The sequence below is a fragment of the Haliotis cracherodii genome, unplaced genomic scaffold (assembly GCF_022045235.1).
Source record: "Haliotis cracherodii isolate W230 unplaced genomic scaffold, xgHalCrac1.p SCAF_11, whole genome shotgun sequence".
Classification (NCBI taxonomy): Eukaryota; Metazoa; Mollusca; class Gastropoda; order Lepetellida; family Haliotidae; genus Haliotis; species Haliotis cracherodii.
The window spans coordinates 4022355-4045375 of NW_027266266.1; the positions used below are offsets into that span (position 1 = coordinate 4022355).

General features: G+C 41.6%; 1 protein-coding gene across 1 annotated transcript in view; it reads right to left on the reverse strand.

Moving 5' to 3' along the window:
- Positions 1-8974: 8974 nt before the first annotated feature.
- Positions 8975-23021, reverse strand: part of LOC139455251 (cytochrome P450 3A24-like) — a 28097-nt gene continuing 14050 nt past the window's right edge. Inside the window, exons 7-14 of the mRNA XM_071236802.1 lie at positions 20844-20995; positions 18378-18502; positions 14814-14922; positions 13040-13197; positions 12257-12345; positions 11393-11530; positions 10493-10655; positions 8975-9900 (exon numbers count right to left, since the gene is read on the reverse strand). Of these exons, the coding sequence (XP_071092903.1) occupies positions 9829-9900; positions 10493-10655; positions 11393-11530; positions 12257-12345; positions 13040-13197; positions 14814-14922; positions 18378-18502; positions 20844-20995 (1006 nt within the window). The 3' untranslated portion in view covers positions 8975-9828. The remainder of the gene's footprint in view (positions 9901-10492; positions 10656-11392; positions 11531-12256; positions 12346-13039; positions 13198-14813; positions 14923-18377; positions 18503-20843; positions 20996-23021) is intronic.

Sequence of the window (23021 nt, forward strand, 5' to 3'; positions counted from 1 at the left end):
AAATCGTGTTAGGTGTTGATCTACAATTCACAATTCAAAGTACAGTAAATTGTGTTGGGTGTTGATCTACAATTACAATTCAAAGTACAGTAAATTGTGTTGGGTGTTGATCTACTTTTCACTATTCAAAGTATAGTAAATTGTGTTGGATGTTGATATACTATTCACTATTCAAAGTACAGGAAATTATGTTGGATGTTGATCTTCTATTCACTATTCAAAGTACAGGAAATTGTGTTGGGTGTTGATCAACTATTCACTATTCAAAGTGCACTAAATCGTGTTTGGTGTTGATAAACTATTTACTATTCAAAGTACAGAAAATCATGTTGGGTTGATCTTCTATTCACTATTCAAAGTACAGTAAATCGTGTTGGGTGTTGATCTTCTATTCACTATTCAAAGTACAGTAAATTGTGTTGGATGTTGATCTTCTATTCACTATTCAAAGTACAGGAAATTGTGTTGGGTGTTGATCAAGTATAGTATATCATTTATTCAGTGGTGGGTTGTTTTGGCCTCGATATAGGTCATGCCAATTTCATTACTTGTTTTACAGTTTTATCTGCATAAAACCTGAACATGCTGTAGGCAGGAGAGACAAATATATTTGTTTAAAAAAATTGAAGATAAAATTTCAATTGCTAAATTTGTAACAGCATTCGTCATTACCATATTTTCTTCTGTAAAGAATACTTACAGGTTGTTGTTTCATTGTGTTTGATTATCGTTTTTCTTCAGGAGACGTCTTTGCGTGAGACAGTCGAACAGAACAAAAAGTCAAAATGTGGATGTAACTAAATATTGAGATAATTTGTTTTCTGGATACATAGAGAATCTCACCCGAGTGTCTTTTGATATCAAATATATCACCATGAGTTGATAAAAGTGGAAAAAATCTGAGGCTTGCCGAGGATTTTTGCCACTTTTATCAACGAGTGTTGATATATTTGATATCAAAAGACACGAGGGTGAGATTTTATTTATCATTCAACATCATTCTTCCACCTTTTTCAATTTGTAGACAGTAATTAGCAGCGTCTTCAGTGTAAAAAGTACAGCTAACAGCTTCAGTAGCAGAGCCATTAGTGATGTCATTTGGTTGTGACGTCATGGAAACCAGTGACGTCACAATGGTCTGCAAAGCATTGTGATGTAATTTCATTGCAGCGATATCTACAGTGTAGATATCGCTTGATCTAATCCAAGCGATATCTCCTGTGGGAGCCAGTTTTGGATGATAAAATTATTTCCTTCTATTTTTTTGGTTATATATTGCATACTGCCCAGGGAGCCGAGAACGAAACTCGAGTGTACACTGAGCCACTGACTGGGGTTATAATGGTGTTCTTTGAGCAGAATGGAAAAGCGCACTACACATATATCCTTTTATTGTTTGTGTTGTTGTTGTTGTTGTTGTTTAACTCTTTTCATATGTTTGTTAGCTCTCTGATGGTGATTTGTAAATAATAATGTCTGGACCAGACAATTCAGTGATTGACATTATGAGTAGCAATACTACGCATTTGGGACACAATGACATGCATCTACCAAGTCAGTGAACCTGACCACTCGATCTCGTTAATTGTCTCTTACAAACATGGGTTGCTAGTGACTAATTCTAGCCCAATCTTCCTTGGAAGAAGTGCTTGTAAAACCTTCACTCCTATAACCGTTCAGTGTGAGACACCTATTGACTATGTGGGGTACGACCATACTTTACACATGTTTCTCTGTTGGTTTGAGGCATGACTGGTGGCGACCTACTCGTGGCAATGTAGCGACATTGTTACCACATTTTTGGCATTATCCGACTGCAGATGACTGAGCGGGATTTTATGAGTGCTTCCAATGGAGGTGAAATGTGGACTATGCAACATGACTTTTTTGGGGTAGATGTTTGGGTTTTTTTTGTTTTTTTTTTACAAAATGGGGATTACACTTGACCACTTGAATGGTGGGGATGGATAAGGGACAGGGACACATGAAGGATGGGAAGATGGAGGTAGGCCTCAGGCAGAGGCTAAGAGTGTGAAAAGGAAAGGATGAAGGAGGGGGGGGGGGGGGGGGGGGGTGTGTTGTTGTGTTGAGAACCACATTTTCACTCACTTATAGGGAAATCTTTTTCTTGTTATTTATATAATCTAGAATTATTATTTAAACTGATAATTATTACCTTAGAGACTTGTGCAAGTCTAGTTCAGTAATAGCAGGTTCATGAACACAGGGTCCTAAAGGCAAACCATCTCAGTGAAAGAATTTTTCCTAAACCTTGGCCTGGATCGATGGCCTGGATCGAGCAGGTGCGTGTGATACTGCTGACTACGCGACTTCACACGCCAACACTTTTATTGTATTTGCTGCTCAACCAAATAAACCAGCGCAGGGGCGGAAACAGCTTTTTTGAAAAGGGGGGTGGGGTGGGGGAGGGGGGTGCACAATTAAGATCTATTTATTGTCTTTGGTGGTAGACGCACGCCTCCTCTGTATCCGCCCATGCAGCGGTAGAAACTAACATTTTAGTCCACTAGTCCTTATAATAACGTATTGCAAAACCCTTTAAAATGGCAAATTTCTACTAGTCCTCATGATACTTTAAGTATTGGGCAGTTTGGCAAGGACTACAGGACAAGTGCCAATTTCTAACGCTATCAACCCTGGCCTATTTTGTGCGGAGGCCCCGTATATATATATATATATATATATATATATATAGGTATATACTGCACACATTCCAAATGTGACGCGTGAAAGGTGCGTGTGATACTGCTGACTCAGCTACTTCTTCCTCGCCACAATTTTAATTGTATTTGCTGCTCAACTAAATAAACCCTGACCTATTTGTGCCGAGGCCCCGTACACATCCTGCACACATTCCAAATGTGACGCTGAAAGGTCAAGTCACGAGCAGTACCCAGACTCCTAAAAACCGATCCCCCCGCACCCCGATATTGTCGAGTGATGTTTTCTCCTAGCCGACATGTCTGGAGATGGCATACAGAGCTAGTACTTTAATTTGTAGTAGATGTATGCCCCCGTGAAGATCCGGGTTAGAATAGGTCTTCAACAACCCATGCTTGTCAGAAGAGGCGACTAACGGGATCGGGTGGTCAGGCTCCCTGACCTGGGCCCACTTGCACAAAGCGATCTTAGCGCTAAGACTACCGTATGCCTATGTTAACGTATGGGAGTTACGATGACCTTAGCGCTAAGATCGCTTTGTGCAAGTGGGCCCAGGTTGATGCATGTCATCGTAACCCAATTGCATGGATCCATGGTCATGTCATTCCATGGGTTGCCTGGATCAGACTCGATTATTTACAGATCGTCGTCATATAGCTGGAATATTGCTGAGTACGGCGTTAAAAAAACCATAATCGAAATAATTTTTCATTGTGCCGTTTCACAAGGTTCCATGACCTCAGCCGTTAGTTACTGTTAATTCATTGCCATGACAACTGGTGCAGGCTTGATGGATGTGCCACCCCGAGAAGGTTGATGCATGTCATCGGTCCCCAATTGTGTGGATCGATGCTCATGATGTCAATCAATGGATTGTCTGGTCCAGACTCGATTATTTACAGACCGCCGTCATATAGGTGGAATATTGCTGAGTGCGGCGTTAAACAACAAACAAACAAACAAACAACAGACTGAGTTATCACCCTGTTGTGAACAAGGGCCAGGCTGCTTTCCACACATCCTTGCACAACTGAGATACTGTTTACAGCGGCGCTCAATCAAACTCTCAATCACACGTTAATTACAGACGTGTGTCATTGGTAATTCTCCCAGTCACCAGTTTGTCTGGTCCAGACTCGATTATTTAGATCGCATTGTAATACTGCAATACTGCGGCAGGAAACAACATTCATTCACGCAATGACAGTGATTATTGTAGTAGGACAGCGTCCATGAAGCCTTTGATCTCAAAGCGGCATGATCAATTCTTCTGTCTAAATGTTGTAATATATATCTTTGATGTATTGATGTTTTAACCTCTAAGTGTTATTAATGACCCGTTCATCAAAGCAATGACAGCGTTAAGCCTGTCATAAGTCTAAACTGAAGTATGGGGGTTACGATCGTCTTATCGCTACGATCGCTTTGTGGGTCGCTGATCTTAGTATACAAAGCTCTTTACGGTACTTAAAACCCCTACACAATATACAATTTACGCATACACTAAGAGATGCAGATCTAGATTTAGCTTAAAACAATTGACCTAATTGAGACACGTTAGTTTGCTAAAGAAGACAAAGAAGTCTTTGAAAACAGGTTTTTCTCTTCATTATTTTAAGATGTGTTAGTCTCGAAGTGAAAATTGTACTTGTTAGAGCCGCCGCTACACGTGACCTCGCGTGTGGTATGACCTTTGAAAACACGTGGCTGAAATTGAAACTTAAAAAATAGGCGAATTATTTCACACGCATGTGTATGCTGCTCTGGAAAATGTCGCCCATCCTTGCATTCTGATGGCGTGAGTAGTAGCTCCGACAAACCCGGATCCAGCAGTCGGGGCTGATTGTAGGCAAGCGTATTGTTCTAGCGACCGATTCACTACAACGTTTGAGTGAGTGAGTATGGCTTTACACCGCTTTGAGCGACGTTCTAGCACAGCGGGGATAAAGAAAATGGGCTTCACACATTGTACCCTTGTTTGGATTCGAGCCCGGACCAACGGCGTGACCGGCGATGCTCTAACCACCAGGCTACCCAAGCGCCCGCAGTGGTACCTATAACTACCCTACACAAACATTACAAGTGATTAAGATCATAATTATTACGAACAGGTTATTGGCTGGCCAAATGGGGAAAATACTTCTTGAATATATTTACCTATATACTGTACCAACTTCTTGCCGACAACCGTACATCGGCAAATAATCACAGTAACTGGCAAATAATTATAACCAAGGAAGGGGGCACGGGTGGCCCAGTCGTCTAAGGCGCCGCGATTCGCTGTGCAGAGTTGCGTCCCTTGGGCACTCCAGAAACCTATGATTGTGGGTTCGACCCAATTATGTTTCTAGGTTTGTCAGCACCATACCCGTGCTCGTGGGTTTCACCGAAGTGGTAAACGTCTGAGACCTGCATCACTTCGGGCTTTCCTCCCACATTAAGCTGACGTGACGCAGCGATGTAACTGGAATAATGGTAAAAGCGGCGTTAAACCCAACTCACTCACTCACTATAACCAACGAAACATGTGACTCTAGTGCCGTGAAGATTCCAGTTTACCTTTGTGCTGTGATCCGACCCGACAGGTAAAGTAGGCAGATGTTATGAATAACAACGTCTTTAAAACTATACCGTCTGAGTGAGTTCCAGCAAAATGAGCAAAATTCCAGCGCGGCACACCATTAACATGCTTCACACATTGTATCCATGTGGGGAATCGAATCCGGACCAATATACACAATTGGGTTTGATTTTGTTTGTTTGTTGTTTAACGCCGCACTCGACAATATTCCAGCCATATGACGGCGGTCTGTAAATAATCGAGTCTGGACCAGACAATCCAGTGATTGACACCATGAGCATCGATCCACGCAATTGGGATACGATGCCATGCATCAACGAAGTCGGCGAGTCTGACCACGCGATCCCTTTAGTCGCCTCTTACGACAAGCAAAGTCGCCTTTTACGGCAAGCATGGTTTGCTGAAGACATTGTAGGACCATCATCACAGGTCCTACAATATTGGGATATTATGATTAAGAAGGTGTATCATAAGCCTAAGCTTTGTCTATCTTGTCATCCGTCAACTTCTTTATATAAAGTAATGCCTATCAAACAATTCTCTTTGTTGTCTAACATTAAGTATCTGAAATGAAACACATTAAGATTTTTTGTTTAGCTGTCTTCTATTCACACTTGAAAGAAGATCAGAGAATTTCTTCATTCTCGAGTTTTCGGGTAATCTTCCTTCCTTGTGATCGGGTGGTCCGACTCTCTAGCTTCGTTGATGAAAGTCATCGTATAACAATTGCGTGGAGCTATGTTTGGCCCTCACTCTATGAGGTGAGGTGAAATTGAGTTTTAACGTCGCGTCTAAGATTATTGCACTTATATAGCGACGTGCATGCACGTGTGTGTGTGGTTCCTTGTACTGGTCCTGACTGATGCCGATTTATAGTGCTAGCACACTGAGATGCCATGCCTCAGTTTAACATGAATACCCACCCAGACACAGTATACTGACTCCGAGCCGACCAGTCCTTGTTTTAGCCCCTTATTGTCGAGCGCCAGACAGGGTAACAACAAGTACCATCTTTTAACGTCTTTCGGTATGACGCGGCCGGGGATCGTACCCCGGACCTTCCGCTCTCCGGTCGGACGCTTTACCACTAGACCACAGAGGCGGTCCCTCACTCTATGAAGGTTCATAGTCCAATGAACTCACACAAACTGAAAGTCAGTTCTTAATATTTTCTGATGTGATGTTTCCACGATACACTGCTTTTCCATTGGACGAGAGATCGGCCACATGACCGCGAAACTGACGTTCATAAGTGTATGAACGACACATTTTGACGTTCATACGTTTTTCACGAGACTGTATTCTTGAAATGAAGCAAACACCGACGGACAACTTCCCCATTCCCTTGGTTCGTACACTTCCTGAAGGTGGTATAGCCAGGTTTCCGGGTTGAATTCCCCATGTCTTCTTGTTACCCTGCCTGGCGCTCGTCATTGATGGATAAGACAAGGACTGGCCGGCTCGGAGTCGGTATCCATAGTGATCTCAGTGGACCTGCACTATAGAGGCGGCATTCGTCCGGACACATACACACATATGCACGTGCTATGTAAGAAAAATAATTTTGAATCATTTTAATCGGCCATTTTCACAAGAGTTGAAATGCGATTCGACTCTTTTGCATATGGAGTGAGTGAGTGAGTTTGGTTTTACGCCGCTTTTAGCAATATTCCAGCAATATCACGGCAGGGGACACCAGAAAAGGCTTCACACATTGTACCCATGTCGGAAATCGAACCCGGATCTTCGGCGTGACGAGCGAACGCTTTAACCACGAGGTTACCCGACCGCCCCTTTTGCATATGGACCATTGGTCCATAGGCGCTTGTAACGCAAATAACAAATACAGGATATATTGATACAACCGCTGCCAGTGCTATCTCCCTTTCATTTAGTACTGACTCTTCTTGTGACCACGGATCTTGTAACTGCCATGTCTGTGATACAAGACCCTGTCTATGGGTAGGGCCACGATCAAAAACAACTTTGATCCTAGGTTAAATTCTCATTACCACACGAATCTCGCTCAGTGAATATTTACTTAAAAAACCCAAATAAAATGTCTTTTTCAGGAGAGTATTGAGACAGATGGCCCGTGCTGTGCTTCTCTGACACTTCTCCGGTACGCACGACCTCCTACACACCCACGTGACATTGTACTTTCACGACGCACGAGCTTGTCCATACCAGCCAGAACTGGATCATTGCGGGTTTGTGCCAGACTCTGTACCCTAAACCACGTGACTGTTGACCTCATCTCCCAGACTGCGCGTGGAATGACAATGTTTACGTACTATGTACAGAAGATACGTAGCATCACAGGCTTGCAAGGGTGTTGACAGAATTGGGCACGTTTCAGTCAGATTGTATGCTGTTGCCTTAAGCTTGCTCATGATAGCTGTAATCTCAGCTTCGTTCCGCCGCCACCTGCCTGGACCATACGGTCGGGTGAGTGAGGGAGGGAGGCAGGGAAACTGACTTGGTTTCTGGGATGGCCAGCCTGTATAGAACCGAGTATGTGTCAGACAATCCAGTGATTGGAATAATGAGCAACGTCCCCCGCCGTCTGATTTATTCCGGTTCTATAGAGCTAGCCCACTGAGAACTGAGATACCATGGGTTCCCCTCTCAGGCACAGAGTACTGTTTCTGAGTCAGACAGTCTTTGTTTTTTATAGTGCTAGCCCACTGAGATACCATGGGTACCCCTCTTAGACACAGTGTACTGCCTCTGAATCTGCCAGTCTTTGATACATAGTGCTAGCCCACTGAGATACCATGGGTACCCCTCTTAGACAAAGTGTACTGCCTCTGAATCAGCCAGTCTTTGATTGATAGTGCTAGCCCACTGAGATACCATGCCGCAGTCAAACATGGATACCCCTCTCAGACACAGTGTACTGCCTCCGAATCTGCCCGTCTTTGATTCATAGTGCTAGCCCACTGAGATACCATGCCGCAGTCAAACATGGATACCCCTCTCAGACACAGTATTCCTGCTGTCTGTCCAGTCGGACATAAGACCGGCAAACCAGTGACTGAAGGCATGATCAAACAATCTAAGCCACCAGGCACAATCTGAGCACTGATTCATATTCGCTGTGTACAGTAGGTTATATACCTAGGTATCAATAGGAATCACATGCTTCATGGCCCAGTCGTCGAAGGCACCGCGATTCACTGTGCAGAGTTGTGTCCCTTGGGCATGCCAGAAACCTATGATTGTGGGTTCGAATCCCAGTTCTCCCCGATTATGTTTCTAGGTTTGTCAGCACCATATCCATGCTCGTGGGTTTCACCGTAGTCGTAAACGTCGGAGACCTGCATCACTTCGGGCTTTCCTCCCACATTAAGCTGACATGCCGTGATAGAACTGGAATACTGTTAAAAGCGGCGTTAAACCCAACTCACTCACTCACTCTTAGGGATTACTAATTTTGATGGTAACAGCTTTACATGATACACCAATGAACACCCACAGAGTGAAAGTCAATTCTTCTGGTTCCTTTTTATATAGCTATTTTTTACTTTGAAGGATGTAGGTCCATATCTATACACAATTTGATTTAGTACCTTGTGGGACTTCATGTCAGCCATACAACAACCGCCTGAATCACGAAATAAAATACTCATAGCTTGAATATTGATGAGTGTGGATTATAAATGTAAATGTGTAAATTGAAAATGTAAATGAAACAAATAATCAAAACAATGATGAAATTATAAAATATGTATTGCTGTAACATCAAAATGGCTGTATGAAAGACGTGAATTTACATAGTTGATAATAACAATTATAATAATCATTGTGGTTTTGACACAGAGGTCCATCAATGGTACGACCTGAAGTATGTAGAGGGCGTCATGGAAAAAAAGTAAATACAAATTTTTTGGGAATAGGCCTGAATCAGCCTCAGACGTATCCAGGCCAACAAACCTGATAATAATAATAATAATAATAATAATAATAATGCACATCTATTTTACGTGAAATCCGTGCCCTCGAGCATGCTCAAAGACCTACCATATTACCCAAGTCAATTGATCAGTGTGCACTCGATTTTCCTTTCTGAGCTTCCTGGCTGCCTTTGAGGCACTATCAGGTTAACAGTCACATTACCATCTCATCCTACCAGGTACCCATTCACTGCTGGGTGAACAACGACCCTGCCTCAGGAGACACGACATGTGCTTCAACTATTCTCCACGACCAACTGTGTCTGACTTCACCTGATTTGTGACCTGTGACCTGTGCGCTGTGAACAAGACCACGTGCTTGTACCCACTGACAGGCTGCTGGGCTGCACAATATCAATCCATCACCAATCAGATTAACTTCCTCTTAAAATGAATCAGAGTAACCTCCCTTTGATAAATGAATCAATGTAAGAAAAGCCTCTTAGTCAATGAATTAGAGTTTGCTCCCTTTCATGAAAAAATCAGAGTGATCTCCCTTTGAAGAATACAACAGTGATGTCCCTTTGGATCAAAATGGAAGAGTTTGTTCTCTTTCATATATATCAGAGTGATCTCCCTTTCATGAATGAAATTGAGTGACTTCCCCTTTTATCTTTTCTCAATTCTCAGCATCATTCCATCCAATGGCTTTGGTTCAAAGACACTCGTCTCTGGAGGTATCTGTATGAAAGAAAGAAAATCACTAGAATAACAACCCTGTCAGCAGTTTTCTCTTCACAGCCACATCAAACCCTGGTTCTCACACAGGAAGACAAAGATGTGGGACGCAACTCCACACAGTGAACTGCTTCCTCATCCACTGGTGCCTGATCCCCTGCCATACAAGGAGTGGGTCAGCAATATTCCAGCTACATCAGTGTAGCAGTCCTATGGTAGGATTGAAAAGATAATGGATGTCTTGTCCACAAGACTGAAGCAAGCTGACAAGGTAAGGATGTCACCTGTCAGATGAATCCATGCCCAATTCCGTCAACATCTACGTGACTGGTCACAGGGTAGGGTACTGAGAAAGGTTCTGCTCACATTTAATATGAACATGCTTAGCCCCAAGATGGGGGCCAATATTGAGGCCATAAACTGTACGAGTCTCGTGATGAGATTCAAACCAAAACATTCTGCTCCAAGGTTGGGCACTTTGTCTACATAACCACAAATCTATGGTATGACTCAGTCACAGAATTTCCAACATTTGTCCTATCAGTCAGTATAAATGTAAAGATTAATTCAAATCTGGTGTCAAGGAGACTGCTACCTTTGTTTCCGGACCGGGGACAAAACGGTACTTCTGGAGAATTCCTGCAATGGCCATCTTGACAGTCAGGTGAGCAAACCGCATCCCGATGCAGTTCCGAGGACCAGCTCCAAACGGCAGGAACACATAGTTGTAATTCTCCGGGCGATTCTCTGGACGAAACCTACAAAATAATAATAATAATAATAATAATAATAATGATAATATGATGGGAGGGCATGGTTTGATTAATGTGGAGGCTCTTCATGAATTGTTTTGTGCACTTTTGCACACATTGATTTGTCTGATGAGTGTCAACCAAGTAAAGTGCCATATCAAATCGTCCTTTATCAAGGAGAGGATTTCTCCACGACCACTGCATCGAGTTTATGTGCAGTGTGTTGAGAAGATCAGCAATCCTGCAGAGTCACTTGGATGAAGTTGTTTGGCCTGAAAAGTGAAACAGAAGGCTTTCTGTTTGCTGCTCAGGACCAGTCACTTCCAACTCGAAACCGTCAATGTGTGATTTTGCATCAAAATATGAATATGAAATGTAGATTATGTAATGAATTTAATGAGACTGTCCAACACATTGTGAGTGGATGCCCAGCTTTGGCACAGACACAGTATCTTAAGTGACATGATGGGGTGGCATGATGATTTTATTACCGTCTTCGCCATGCTTGTGGTTTTGACACAGAGGTCCATCCATGGTACGACCCCGAATATGTACAGAGCGTCACGGAAAATGATCAATACAAAAATCCTTAGGAATAGGCCCGTTTACAGCCTCAGACGTATCACCTAAACCCTCTTTATTTAGACTCATAATGAAAACAAGGCAAACCTCACAACTCTTCAAAAGGAGTTATTGAATGTTTGACCACTGCCAACTGAGATGAACACGATGAACTATTTTACCTCTCTGGGTTGTAAGTCTCTGGATCAGGCCAGTTTTCAGGATCTTTGTGTATGGCACCAACAGGAATGTGCACTTCAACTCCTTTCTTGAAGAGGACACCGTTAATCGTGATATCATCTTCTGCTATTCTGGACATCCTGGAATGGCCAAGCATGTATGATAAGATATCTGAAACCTCTCTTGAGATTATATCACCAATCCTCAAATGAACAGTTTCAACCCTAATCAGACTCGAATCACACCTTATCATGACATTCTGTTCTGCTACTCTTGAAATTGAAGAGTGAGTGCGTATGGTCTTACACCACTTTTAGCAATATTCCAGCAATATCACGGTGGAGCTCACCAGTAATGGGCTTCACAGGTTGCACCCATGAGGGGAATCGAACCTGGGTCTTCAGCATGAATAGCGACCACTTTAACCACTTGGCTACCCTGCTGCCCCGGATATTCGAGAAGTGTCGAGTGTGTGGAGTAAGATAACAGAAGCATTTATTAATTACTTCTTTGTGAAAGACTGAGTGTTCTGAAGTCGGGAAAAATGTTATTTCCATTGCAGGGAACATAAGACAGGATATTTCATGCAGCAATAAGAAGGATTTAGATTTAGATTTTTATAATAATTTACTTCAGTTTAATCACCTGAGTCGAAACATTCCACAAGTGTATTGTGGGGCCAAGCTAACTTGTAAACATCTGAAGTTCGGTTTCACTGGCAACTGTGTATTTGTTAGTTGTTTGTTGTTTAACAGCGCACTCAGTAATATTCTAGCATTTTTTACGGTGGTCTGTTAATAATCAAGTCTGGACCAGACAATCTGATGCATTCCATGTCGTGCGTGCGTGCGTGTACCGATGACTACCTTATAGCTGGTGGGAAGAGTCGCAGAGTTTCCAGGTAGGCACCGTCCAGGTATTCCAACTTTGACATGCTCTCGTAATCTGGGGGCTGCTGCAAAATGGGATCAAAGTAACTTTAAAAAACGCACTTGGAAGCCATGTATAACTTGCATCAAAATTCTGTGAGCGCTAAACGGCGCTTTCATGCAAAAAATGCCTACCAAAAGTACTATATGGTACTCTGCATACTTGCAGTGATAAATGCAGAAAAGGATGAGTAATTTGCAAAGATAACATTTCCAATTAGGATCTTGAGATCAAATTAGAGACAGTGCAGCTGGGATCGTTCATGCTTCATCGACCTAGCAGTTCCAGAGGAAAAGTGGAAAATGTAAAAGTTTCAGTCATGTCAAGGCATATCTCAGTCATGTGAACCCAAAAGAGAGAAGTAGTTTAGCACCATCGTCTGCTCCACCTAAGCAGAAGGCTGATTATGACGGCCTTTTGAACAAAGTTTCAGCTTTCTTTGCCTTGTGGTTCACAGGAATAAGACTTTAAAACAAAATAACTAGCTACAAAATCACAATGATGACAACACAACAAAAATGGATCACACTGTCAGGCCCCACTAGAGCTTTAGGCTTGACTTGCAAATATCAGATCATAGGTATGAGAGGTGACGTCAAAAATGCAGTAAAGCTTGATGAAATGGTCCCTGTGAATTCGGATAAAAACTTCTCTGGTTTTGAACACATAATAGTCACTACCATCAACGTAATGTGAAATTAAACCAAACTGTTAATTACCCCATTGAGAACGCGGTCAATTTCCTCTATCAGTTTGTCCTGGCAGTCCTGGTTGGTTGCTAGGTTGTAGGAGAAATACGCCAAAGTCAGGTTTGTAGTTTCATATCCAGCAAAAAGAAACAGGATGGCATTGCCCAGAATCTCATCGTTTGTCATGCCTTTGTGAAAAAGTAAAAATATCATCTTACATTTTGTTGCACATTTTATAGTTCATAATTGTGTAATAGAGTGATTGCGTGAATGTGTTTAATGCCACAGGAAGCCATTTGCAATCTTCATCATGACAGCCTGTAAATAATTCAGACTGGGTCTGGCAAAGAACCTACTGACTGCATGAGAGACAGTCCATGCTGACAGGGTGCTGAGACAGATGCCTTAAAGATGTCTCCACTACCTATACACAAAAGGACAGACTTCTGAAAGTCTACACCATCTATTTACCTTGGACAGACATCTGAAAGTCTACACTACCTATTCACCTTGGACAGACATCTGAAAGTCTACACTAACTATTCACCTTGAACAGACAACTGAAAGTCTACACTATCTATTCACCTTGGACAGACATCTGAAAGTCTACACTATCTATTCACCTTGGACAGACATCTGAAAGTCTACACTAACTATTTACCTTGGACAGACATCTGAAAGTCTACACTACTTATTCACCTAGGACAGACATCTGAAAGTCTACACTATCTATTCACCTTGGACAGACATCTGAAAGTCTACACTAACTATTTACCTTGGACAGACATCTGAAAGTCTACACTACTTATTCACCTAGGACAGACATCTGAAAGTCTACACTCCCTATTTACCTGGGACAGACATCTGAAAGTCTACACTACCTATTCACCTTGGACAGACATCTGAAAGTCTACACTATCTATTTACCTTGGACAGACATCTGAAAGTCTACACTATCTATTCACCTTGAACAGACATCTGAAAGTCTACACTATCTATTTACCTTGGACAGACATCTGAAAGTCCACACTATCTATTCACCTTGGACAGACATCTGAAAGTCTACACTATCTATTTACCTTGGACAGACATCTGAAAGTCTACACTATCTATTCACCTTGGACAGACATCTGAAAGTCTACACTATCTATTTACCTTGGACAGACATCTGAAAGTTGACACTCCCTATTTACCTGGGACAGACATCTGAAAGTCTACACTACCTATTCACCTTGGACAGACATCTGAAAGTCTACACTATCTATTTACCTTGGACAGACATCTGAAAGTCTACACTATCTATTCACCTTGGACAGACATCTGAAAGTCTACACTATCTATTTACCTTGGACAGACATCTGAAAGTCTACACTATCTATTCACCTTGGACAGACATCTGAAAGTCTACACTATCTATTTACCTTGGACAGACATCTGAAAGTCTACACTATCTATTCACCTTGGACAGACATCTGAAAGTCTACACTATCTATTTACCTTGGACAGACATCTGAAAGTTGACACTACCTATTTACCTTGGACAGACATCTGAAAGTCTACACTATCTATACACCTGGGACAAACATCTGATAGTCTTCAATAGATATTTACCCTGAACAGACCTCTGATAGTCGTCAATAGATATTCACCTATTAAAGATCAACTGAAACTCTTCCTGTGCTTGTCATAAAAGGCGAAAAACTTATTCGGGTGGTCAGGCTCGCTGACTTGGTTGATGCATGTCATTGTTAAACAACAAACAAACATTTGAAACTCCTCCTTATATCTCCTCTGCATAGCTCACCTCTTCTCATTGACTTGTCCATCTCCACGTAGGAATCGGAATCCTTCTCCTCCTGTTTCACCTCCAGCTTGTGGGAGTTAAGCATGAGCTGCAGGAAGTCTCTCCGGCTCTGGTGGAGAGTGAGTGAGTGAGTGAGTGAGTGAGTGAGATGGAGGAGAGAGTGATATGGTTGAGAATGAGTGAGTAAGTAAAAGTTATGTAGGAGGTGAGTGACTGACATGTTGGAGCATGAGTGAGTGACTTTTATGTAGCAGATGAGTGATATGGTTGAGAGTGAGTGAGTGTTTTTTATGTAGGAGATGAGCGATATGGTTGAGAGTGAGTGAGTGAGTGTTATGTAGGAGATGAGTGATATGGTTGAGAGTGAGTGAGTGAGTGTTATGTAGGAGATGAGTGATATGGTTGAGAGTGAGTGAGTGAGTGAGTGTTATGTAGGAGATGAGTGATATGGTTGAGAATGAGTGAGTGAGTGTTATGTAGGAGATGAGTGATATGGTTGAGAGTGAGTGAGTGAGTGAGTGTTATGGAGGAGAGAGCGATATGGTGGAGAGTGAGTGAGTGAGTGAGTGTTATGTAGGAGATGAGTGATATGTTTGAGAGTGAGTGAGTGAGTGTTATGTAGGAGATGAGTGATATGTTTGAGACTGAGTGAGTGAGTGTTATGTAGGAGATGAGTGATATGTTTGAGAGTGAGTGAGTGAGTGTTATGTAGGAGATGAGTGATATGGTTGAGAGTGAGTGAGTGAGTGTTATGTAGGAGATGAGTGATATGGTTGAGAGTGAGTGAGTGCGTGAGTGATATGGAGGAGAGAGCGATATTGTGGAGAGTGAGTGAGTGAGTGAGTGTTATGTAGGAGATGAGTGATATGTTTGAGAGCGAGTGATATGTTTGAGAGCGAGTGTTATGTAGGAGATGAGTGATATGTTTGAGAGTGAGTGAGTGAGTGTTATGTAGGAGATGAGTGATATGGTTGAGAGTGAGTGAGTGAGTGATATGGAGGAGAGAGTGATATGGTTGAGAGTGAGTGAGTGAGTGATATGGAGGAGAGAGCGATATGGGTGAGAGTGAGTGAGTGAGTTATGTGAGATTTAATGGATAGTGAGTTTGTTTAATGGATGAGAGTGAGTTATATACAGGAGATGAGTGAGTGATATGGAAGAGTGTTAGTGAGTGATGTCGTGTCATGACTTGAGATTATTTCTTCAGTGCCAGTACATGTTCAGTTTCATGATTTAACTGCTTTCAGCAGCAGCATGTGAAAGAAGTGTCACGTGACACAGTGATTAGTGTATGTTTTACTTAACTGTGCATGTTCAAAAATAGATTTCCTCAAGTTTGAAGGGTTTTTGGGGCCCATTGTTTAATGCTTCATATGTAGGCTATCCATTGTTTCATGCATCTATATGTAGGCTATCCATTGTTTCATGCATTTATATGTAGGCTATCCATTGTTTCATGCATTTATATATAGGCTATCCATTGTTTCATGCATCTATATGTAGGCTATCTATTGTTTCATGCATCTATATGTAGGCTACCCATTGTTTCATGCATCTATATGTAGGCTATCCATTGTTTCATGCATCTATATGTAGGCTATCTATTGTTTCATGCATCTATATTTAGGCTATCCATTGTTTCATGCATCTATATGTAGGCTATCTATTGCTTCATGCATCTATATGTAGGCTATCTATTGTTTCATGCATCTATATGTAGGCTACCCATTGTTTCATGCATCTATATGTAGGCTATCCATTGTTTCATGCATCTATATGTAGGCTATCCATTGTTTCATGCATCTATATGTAGGCTACCCATTGTTTCATGCATCTATATGTAGGCTACCCATTGTTTCATGCATCTGTATGTAGGCTATCCATTGTTTCATGCATCTATATGTAGGCTACCCATTGTTTCATGCATCTATATGTAGGCTATCCATTGTTTCATGCATCTATATGTAGGCTATCCATTGTTTCATACATCTATATGTAGGCTATCTATTGTTTCATGCATCTATATGTAGGCTACCCATTGTTTCATGCATCTATATGTAGGCAATCCATTGTTTCATGCATCTATATGTAGGCTATCTAATGTTTCATGCATCTATATATAGGCTATCCATTGTTTCATGCATCTATATGTAGGCTATCTATTGTTTCATGCATCTATATGTAGGCTATCTATTGTATCATGCATCTTTATGTAGGCTATCCATTGTTTCATGCATCTATATGTAGGCTATCTAATGTTTCATGCATCTATATGTAGGCTATCCATTGGTTCATGCATCTATATGTAGGCTACCCATTGTTTCATGCATCTATATGTAGGCTATCCATTGTTTCATGCATCTATATGTAGGCTATCTAATGTTTCATGCATCTATATGTAGGCTATCCATTGGTTCATGCATCTATATGTAGGCTACCCATTGTTTCATGCATCTATATGTAGGCTATCCATTGTTTCATGCATCTATATGTAGGCTATCTATTGCTTCATGCATCTATATGTAGGCTACCCATTGTTTCATACATCTATATGTAGGCTACCCATTGTTTCATGCATCTGTATGTAGGCTATCCGTTGTTTCATGCATCTATATATAGGCTACCCATTGTTTCATGCATCTATATGTAGGCTATCCATTGTTTCATGCATCTATATGTAGGCTATCTATTGTTTCATGCATCTATATTTAGGCTATCCATTGTTTCATGCATCTATATGTAGGCTATCTATTGTTTCATGCATCTATATGTAGGCTATCTATTGCTTCATGCATCTATATGTAGGCTACCCATTGTTTCATGCATCTATATGTAGGCTATCCATTGTTTCATGCATCTGTATGTAGGCTATCCATTGTTTCATGCATCTATATGTAGGCTACCCATTGTTTCATGCATCTATATGTAGGCTACCCATTGTTTCATGCATCTGTATGTAGGCTATCCATTGTTTCATGCATTTATATGTAGGCTATCCATTGTTTCATGCATCTATATGTAGGCTACCCATTGTTTCATGCATCTACATGTAGGTTATCCATTGTTTCATGCATCTATATGTAGGCTATCTATTGTTTCATGCATCTATATTTAGGCTATCCATTGTTTCATGCATCTATATGTAGGCTATCTATTGTTTCATGCATCTATATGTAGGCTATCCATTGTTTCATGCATCTATATGTAGGCTATCCATTGTTTCATGCATCTATATGTAGGCTACCCATTGTTTCATGCATCTACATGTAGGTTATCCATTGTTTCATGCATTTATATGTAGGCTATCCATTGTTTCATGCATCTATATGTAGGCTATCCATTGTTTCATGCATCTATATGTAGGCTATCCATTGATTTATGTATTCATCTGCAAGCCTTTAGTGTGAAAGGGTTTGTTACTTTAGAGGTATCTAATGGAATTCAATACCTGATTTTGATCCTACTTTGACCAATAAGAATCCAGCATTCTTATGTGTCTTTAACAAGTTTTTACAAATCAGTTTATTGTTTGAGGATTCTGTGCGTCATGAAAGTAGTACTCACAATGTTAAGTTCTCTTCTGTCTGATATGGTCTGGAGCACAGCCTTGGTGAAGAATTCTCGACAACCAGCATCAATCATCTTGAAACCAATAGCTTCCAACAATTTGGTCAGGAAGGGAAACAAAGCTGCAACAAGAAAGTTTTCCTACAACAGTGGCAGGGAGTTGATGGAAGCACAGCATCTGTTGCTTTTACAGAAGTGACTGATCATTGGATTTATTTTGTCAAGGATGAACCCAGGGTTATCAAGGGATCACTGTTGACAGTTTTAGCCAGAACTTATTCAATTTGTGGTTAAAACATGTCCTGTCCTACAGAGTCATCAGAAGAAGGCATACACCAGATCAGGAGGCTGGGATTTGGAATTAACATTATTTGTTCCTGACAATACATTTTTTCAGCAGGTAAAAAAAAATGACTGTTCACCAGACATGCTGGACATCCTAAAACAAGTGTATAATGATGTCCTTCCCACCTGCGGACACGCACAGAATACCAAAGGGTCTGTCCATTAGAGCAACACAAAATGACTCAAAAAGCCAAAGATGGTTGTACTGGGGTATTTGATGCTTGCTGGGACATCTGAAAGTCATTGGTCATGCTTCTGGGATGTATATGCATAGCAAGGGCCATATCCTTGGACAGTGCCTCAGATGTGTGATACAAACTTGTTGCATGAAATATATCACACATGTGAAATTGACCAGGCCCTGGTCGAGACAGCTGCTGTATATAGTGGGGCCAAACCGACCAATATTTGTTTTTCCTCGATATTTCACATATTTTTCAAATTGATTCTTTGATTGTTATTTGTTGGCATCTAAGCTAGACACAATGCTTCTCCTTGACAGAGACCATATGCATAGAAGTATATGAGCATGTGTGTCATACTGATTTTACACAACGAGTATCAGAGTTCTTAATTTCCTGAGCGAGACATTCTAAACTATTCCTACTTCTCTCCATGGAAATGCCTCAAAAACTAGAATGGTGTTTGCGTTACATGGACTAACAGAAGCAGCCATATCTCCACACACAAAAATATTGGCCCCAGAAACTAGTATTACTTTCATCTAAGGAAAACATATCCTCTCTGCATGGCATTTTTAACTGAAGTCCCGATTTCAAACAATCACATGCTCGATTATTTCTGTTTGAAAACATGGGCATACGCTCATACAAACATGTTTTGGATCTGTACACAAAGATGCAGAAATAAATTCAGAATGATCATTCCAGTGACCTTGACCTTCAATGAAGGTCACTAAACCCTAACCAATTTTGGCCCAACCCTAAGGATCATAAGTACCAACAATGACCAGTTGAGTTATCTCAAACATATTATTTTTTTTAGCATATGAACTTGAGAGTGAATTTGACCTTCAACATCTGTGACAAGTATTTCAAGAACATTTTAAAGTGCTAACCAAGAACCAAATCGAATGTCCCGAGGAGGAATTCAATGTAACAACAAAAATATGGCTCCTTATTGAAGGTCGGTCACCGTGACCTTTCATCACTTGTCATACATCTGTATTAGTGATGGCCAGTGATGGATATTGGCTGGACTTTCGTATTGCAATAACGACTCCTGTATGTACCACAATATACTGCATGTGTGTGTAATTTGTTATGAACCCTGAAAAAAAATAACCCAAATGACAAAAAAAGATATAATAATCAATTTTCTGATCATGTTTTCTTTCTTAAGTCTGACATTGGACCTCCCCAGGATGTTTTTGACAAATTTGTAGTCGTCCACCGTCAAACATGACGTACAGGTAGCTACTTGCTAATAGTTTCGCTTGAATTCGATCACTGAAATCTAACTTCGGAATTTCAGAATTTCAAGTCACATTCAGTCGCAAACCCAATACACCGGTATTATTCAAATGTATTGTGATACATGTTAATTATTATTCCAAATCGTGGTATACTGGTAATACTGTGCATCTCAAATTTCTTATCAAATTACATAAAAACTACATGTATAATATTTGCAAAAATCAGCATCTCAGTGATACATACAGATGAATGGCCTTCAATGTGACCTTGACCCTAAACATAGTTCACTTACAACCTTTCCGCATCTCGACCAAAAGGAATGCAGAGACTAAGTGTTATTGACTTTCACCTAATCCTTCTCTCTGGAAAACAAACATTTTTCAGCATATGGTCCGGACCTTTGACGTGACATATGAATTTGTCACAAATATTTCCAAGCGATATTATTAGAGTTTTCCCTGATATGACATGAGATGACCAATCACCCAGTGCTTACAAAGACAAAGCATAGCACTGGAGGTGGTCAAATTCAGGCATCACCGTTTACATAAGGCTGTTTAATAAAAAAATCCCCGGTAGCAAATGTTTGTAAAATTGAAGGAATGGGGATACACGCTGAAGTCAAAGTCTAAGATGTATTTCCAAGGTTCCATGAAAGGAAAGTGAATGTTCAGAAACTTACTGCAGAGCATAAAAACAACAATCAATTTGAGTCCTCTTTCTGTCATCTTCCGAGCGTTGATTATAAAGGCATTTTCAGGGTCTGCCTGGCAGTCAGCCTCAATGCCGAATGCTGTAGAGGCGATGACATCCAGAGAATACAGTCCAAATACACTGGAACAAATTAATGTCAAGTTTTAAACTTTGAGGACAGTGTCAACATGTTTCTTTTCACTTTTTTTAATATATTTTCTTCACAATTTCAAATTGGATGCTTTTATTCACTTCTTCAAATATTTATTTCATATGGGTGAGTGAGTGAGTACGGTTTTATGCTGCTTTTACCAATATTCCAGCAATATCACGGCGGGGGACACCAGAAATGGGCCTCATGCACACATTGTACCCATGTGGAGAATCGAACCTGGGTCTTCGGCGTGCTGAGCGACGCTTTATCCTCTAGGCTACCCCACTGCCCAAAATTATGTGGGATTGTTGCTGTAGTATCTCAAAGTGAAAATGGCCTTACAAATGATTCTGAAGTTACAGGTGATTGTCTAACGACATCAATCCACTCCACCATTTATTTTGTCAACTTCTATGACAAGGGACATTTCCTGCTTAGAATAAGTGAGTGAGTGATTGTTTAATGCACAGTCAGCAGTATTCAAGCTACAACATGATGTAAATAACTGGACCAGGCAAACCAGTGACTGAAAGCATGAGCAACAATCCACACCATCAGGTCATGATGACACAAATCAGCCTGTCCACCCGACACAATGTTACTGACCCTTGCACCAAGCATGAGCAACGATTCCACACCATCAGGCAATGATGACACAAATCAGCCTGACCACCCAACACAATGTTACTGTACCCTTGCACCAAGCATGAGCAACGATCCACACTATCAGGTCATGATGACACAAATCAGCCTGACCACCTGACACAATGTTACTGACCCTTGCAACAAGCATGAGCAACGATCCACACCATCAGATCATGATGACACAAATCAGCTTGACCACCCGACACAATGTTACTGACTCTTGCACCAAGCATGAGCAACGATCCACACCATCAGGTCATGATGACACAAATCAGCCTGACCACCCGACACAATGTTACTGGACCCTTGAACAAGCATGAGCAACGATCCACACCATCAGGTCATGATGACACAAATCAGCCTGACCACCCAACACAATGTTACTGGACCCTTGCAACAAGCATGAGCAACAATCCACACTATTAGGTCATGATGACACAAATCAGCCTGACCACCCGACACAATGTAACTGGACCCTTGCACCAAGCATGAGCAACGATCCACACCATCAGGTCATGATGACACAAATCAGCCTGACCACACAACACAATGTTACTGGACCCTTGTAACAAGCATGAGCAACAATCCACACTATTAGGTCATGATGACACAAATCAGCCTGACCACCCGACACAATGTTACTGGACCCTTGAACAAGCATGAGCAACGATCCACACCATCAGGTCATGATGACACAAATCAGCCTGACCACCCGACACAATGTTACAGGACCCTTCCCCCATGCATCAGCAACAATCCACACCATCAGGTCATGATGACACAAATCAGCCTGACCACCCGACACAATGTTACAGGACCCTTCCCCCATGCATCAGCAACGATCCACATCATCAGGTCATGATGACACAAATCAGCCTGACCACCCGACACAATGTTACTGGACCCTTCCCCCATGCATCAGCAACGATCCACACCATCAGGTCATGATGACACAAATCAGCCTGACCACCCGACACAATGTTACAGGACCCTTCCCCCATGCATCAGCAACGATCCACATCATCAGGTCATGATGACACAAATCAGCCTGACCACCCGACACAATGTTACAGGACCCTTCCCCCATGCATCAGCAACGATCCACACCATCAGGTCATGATGACACAAATCAGCCTGACCACCCGACACAATGTTACAGGACCCTTCCCCCATGCATCAGCAACGATCCACATCATCAGGTCATGATGACACAAATCAGCCTGACCACCCGACACAATGTTACTGGACCCTTCCCCCATGCATCAGCAACGATCCACATCATCAGGTCATGATGACACAAATCAGCCTGACCACCCGACACAATGTTACTGGACCCTTCCCCCATGCATCAGCAACGATCCACACCAT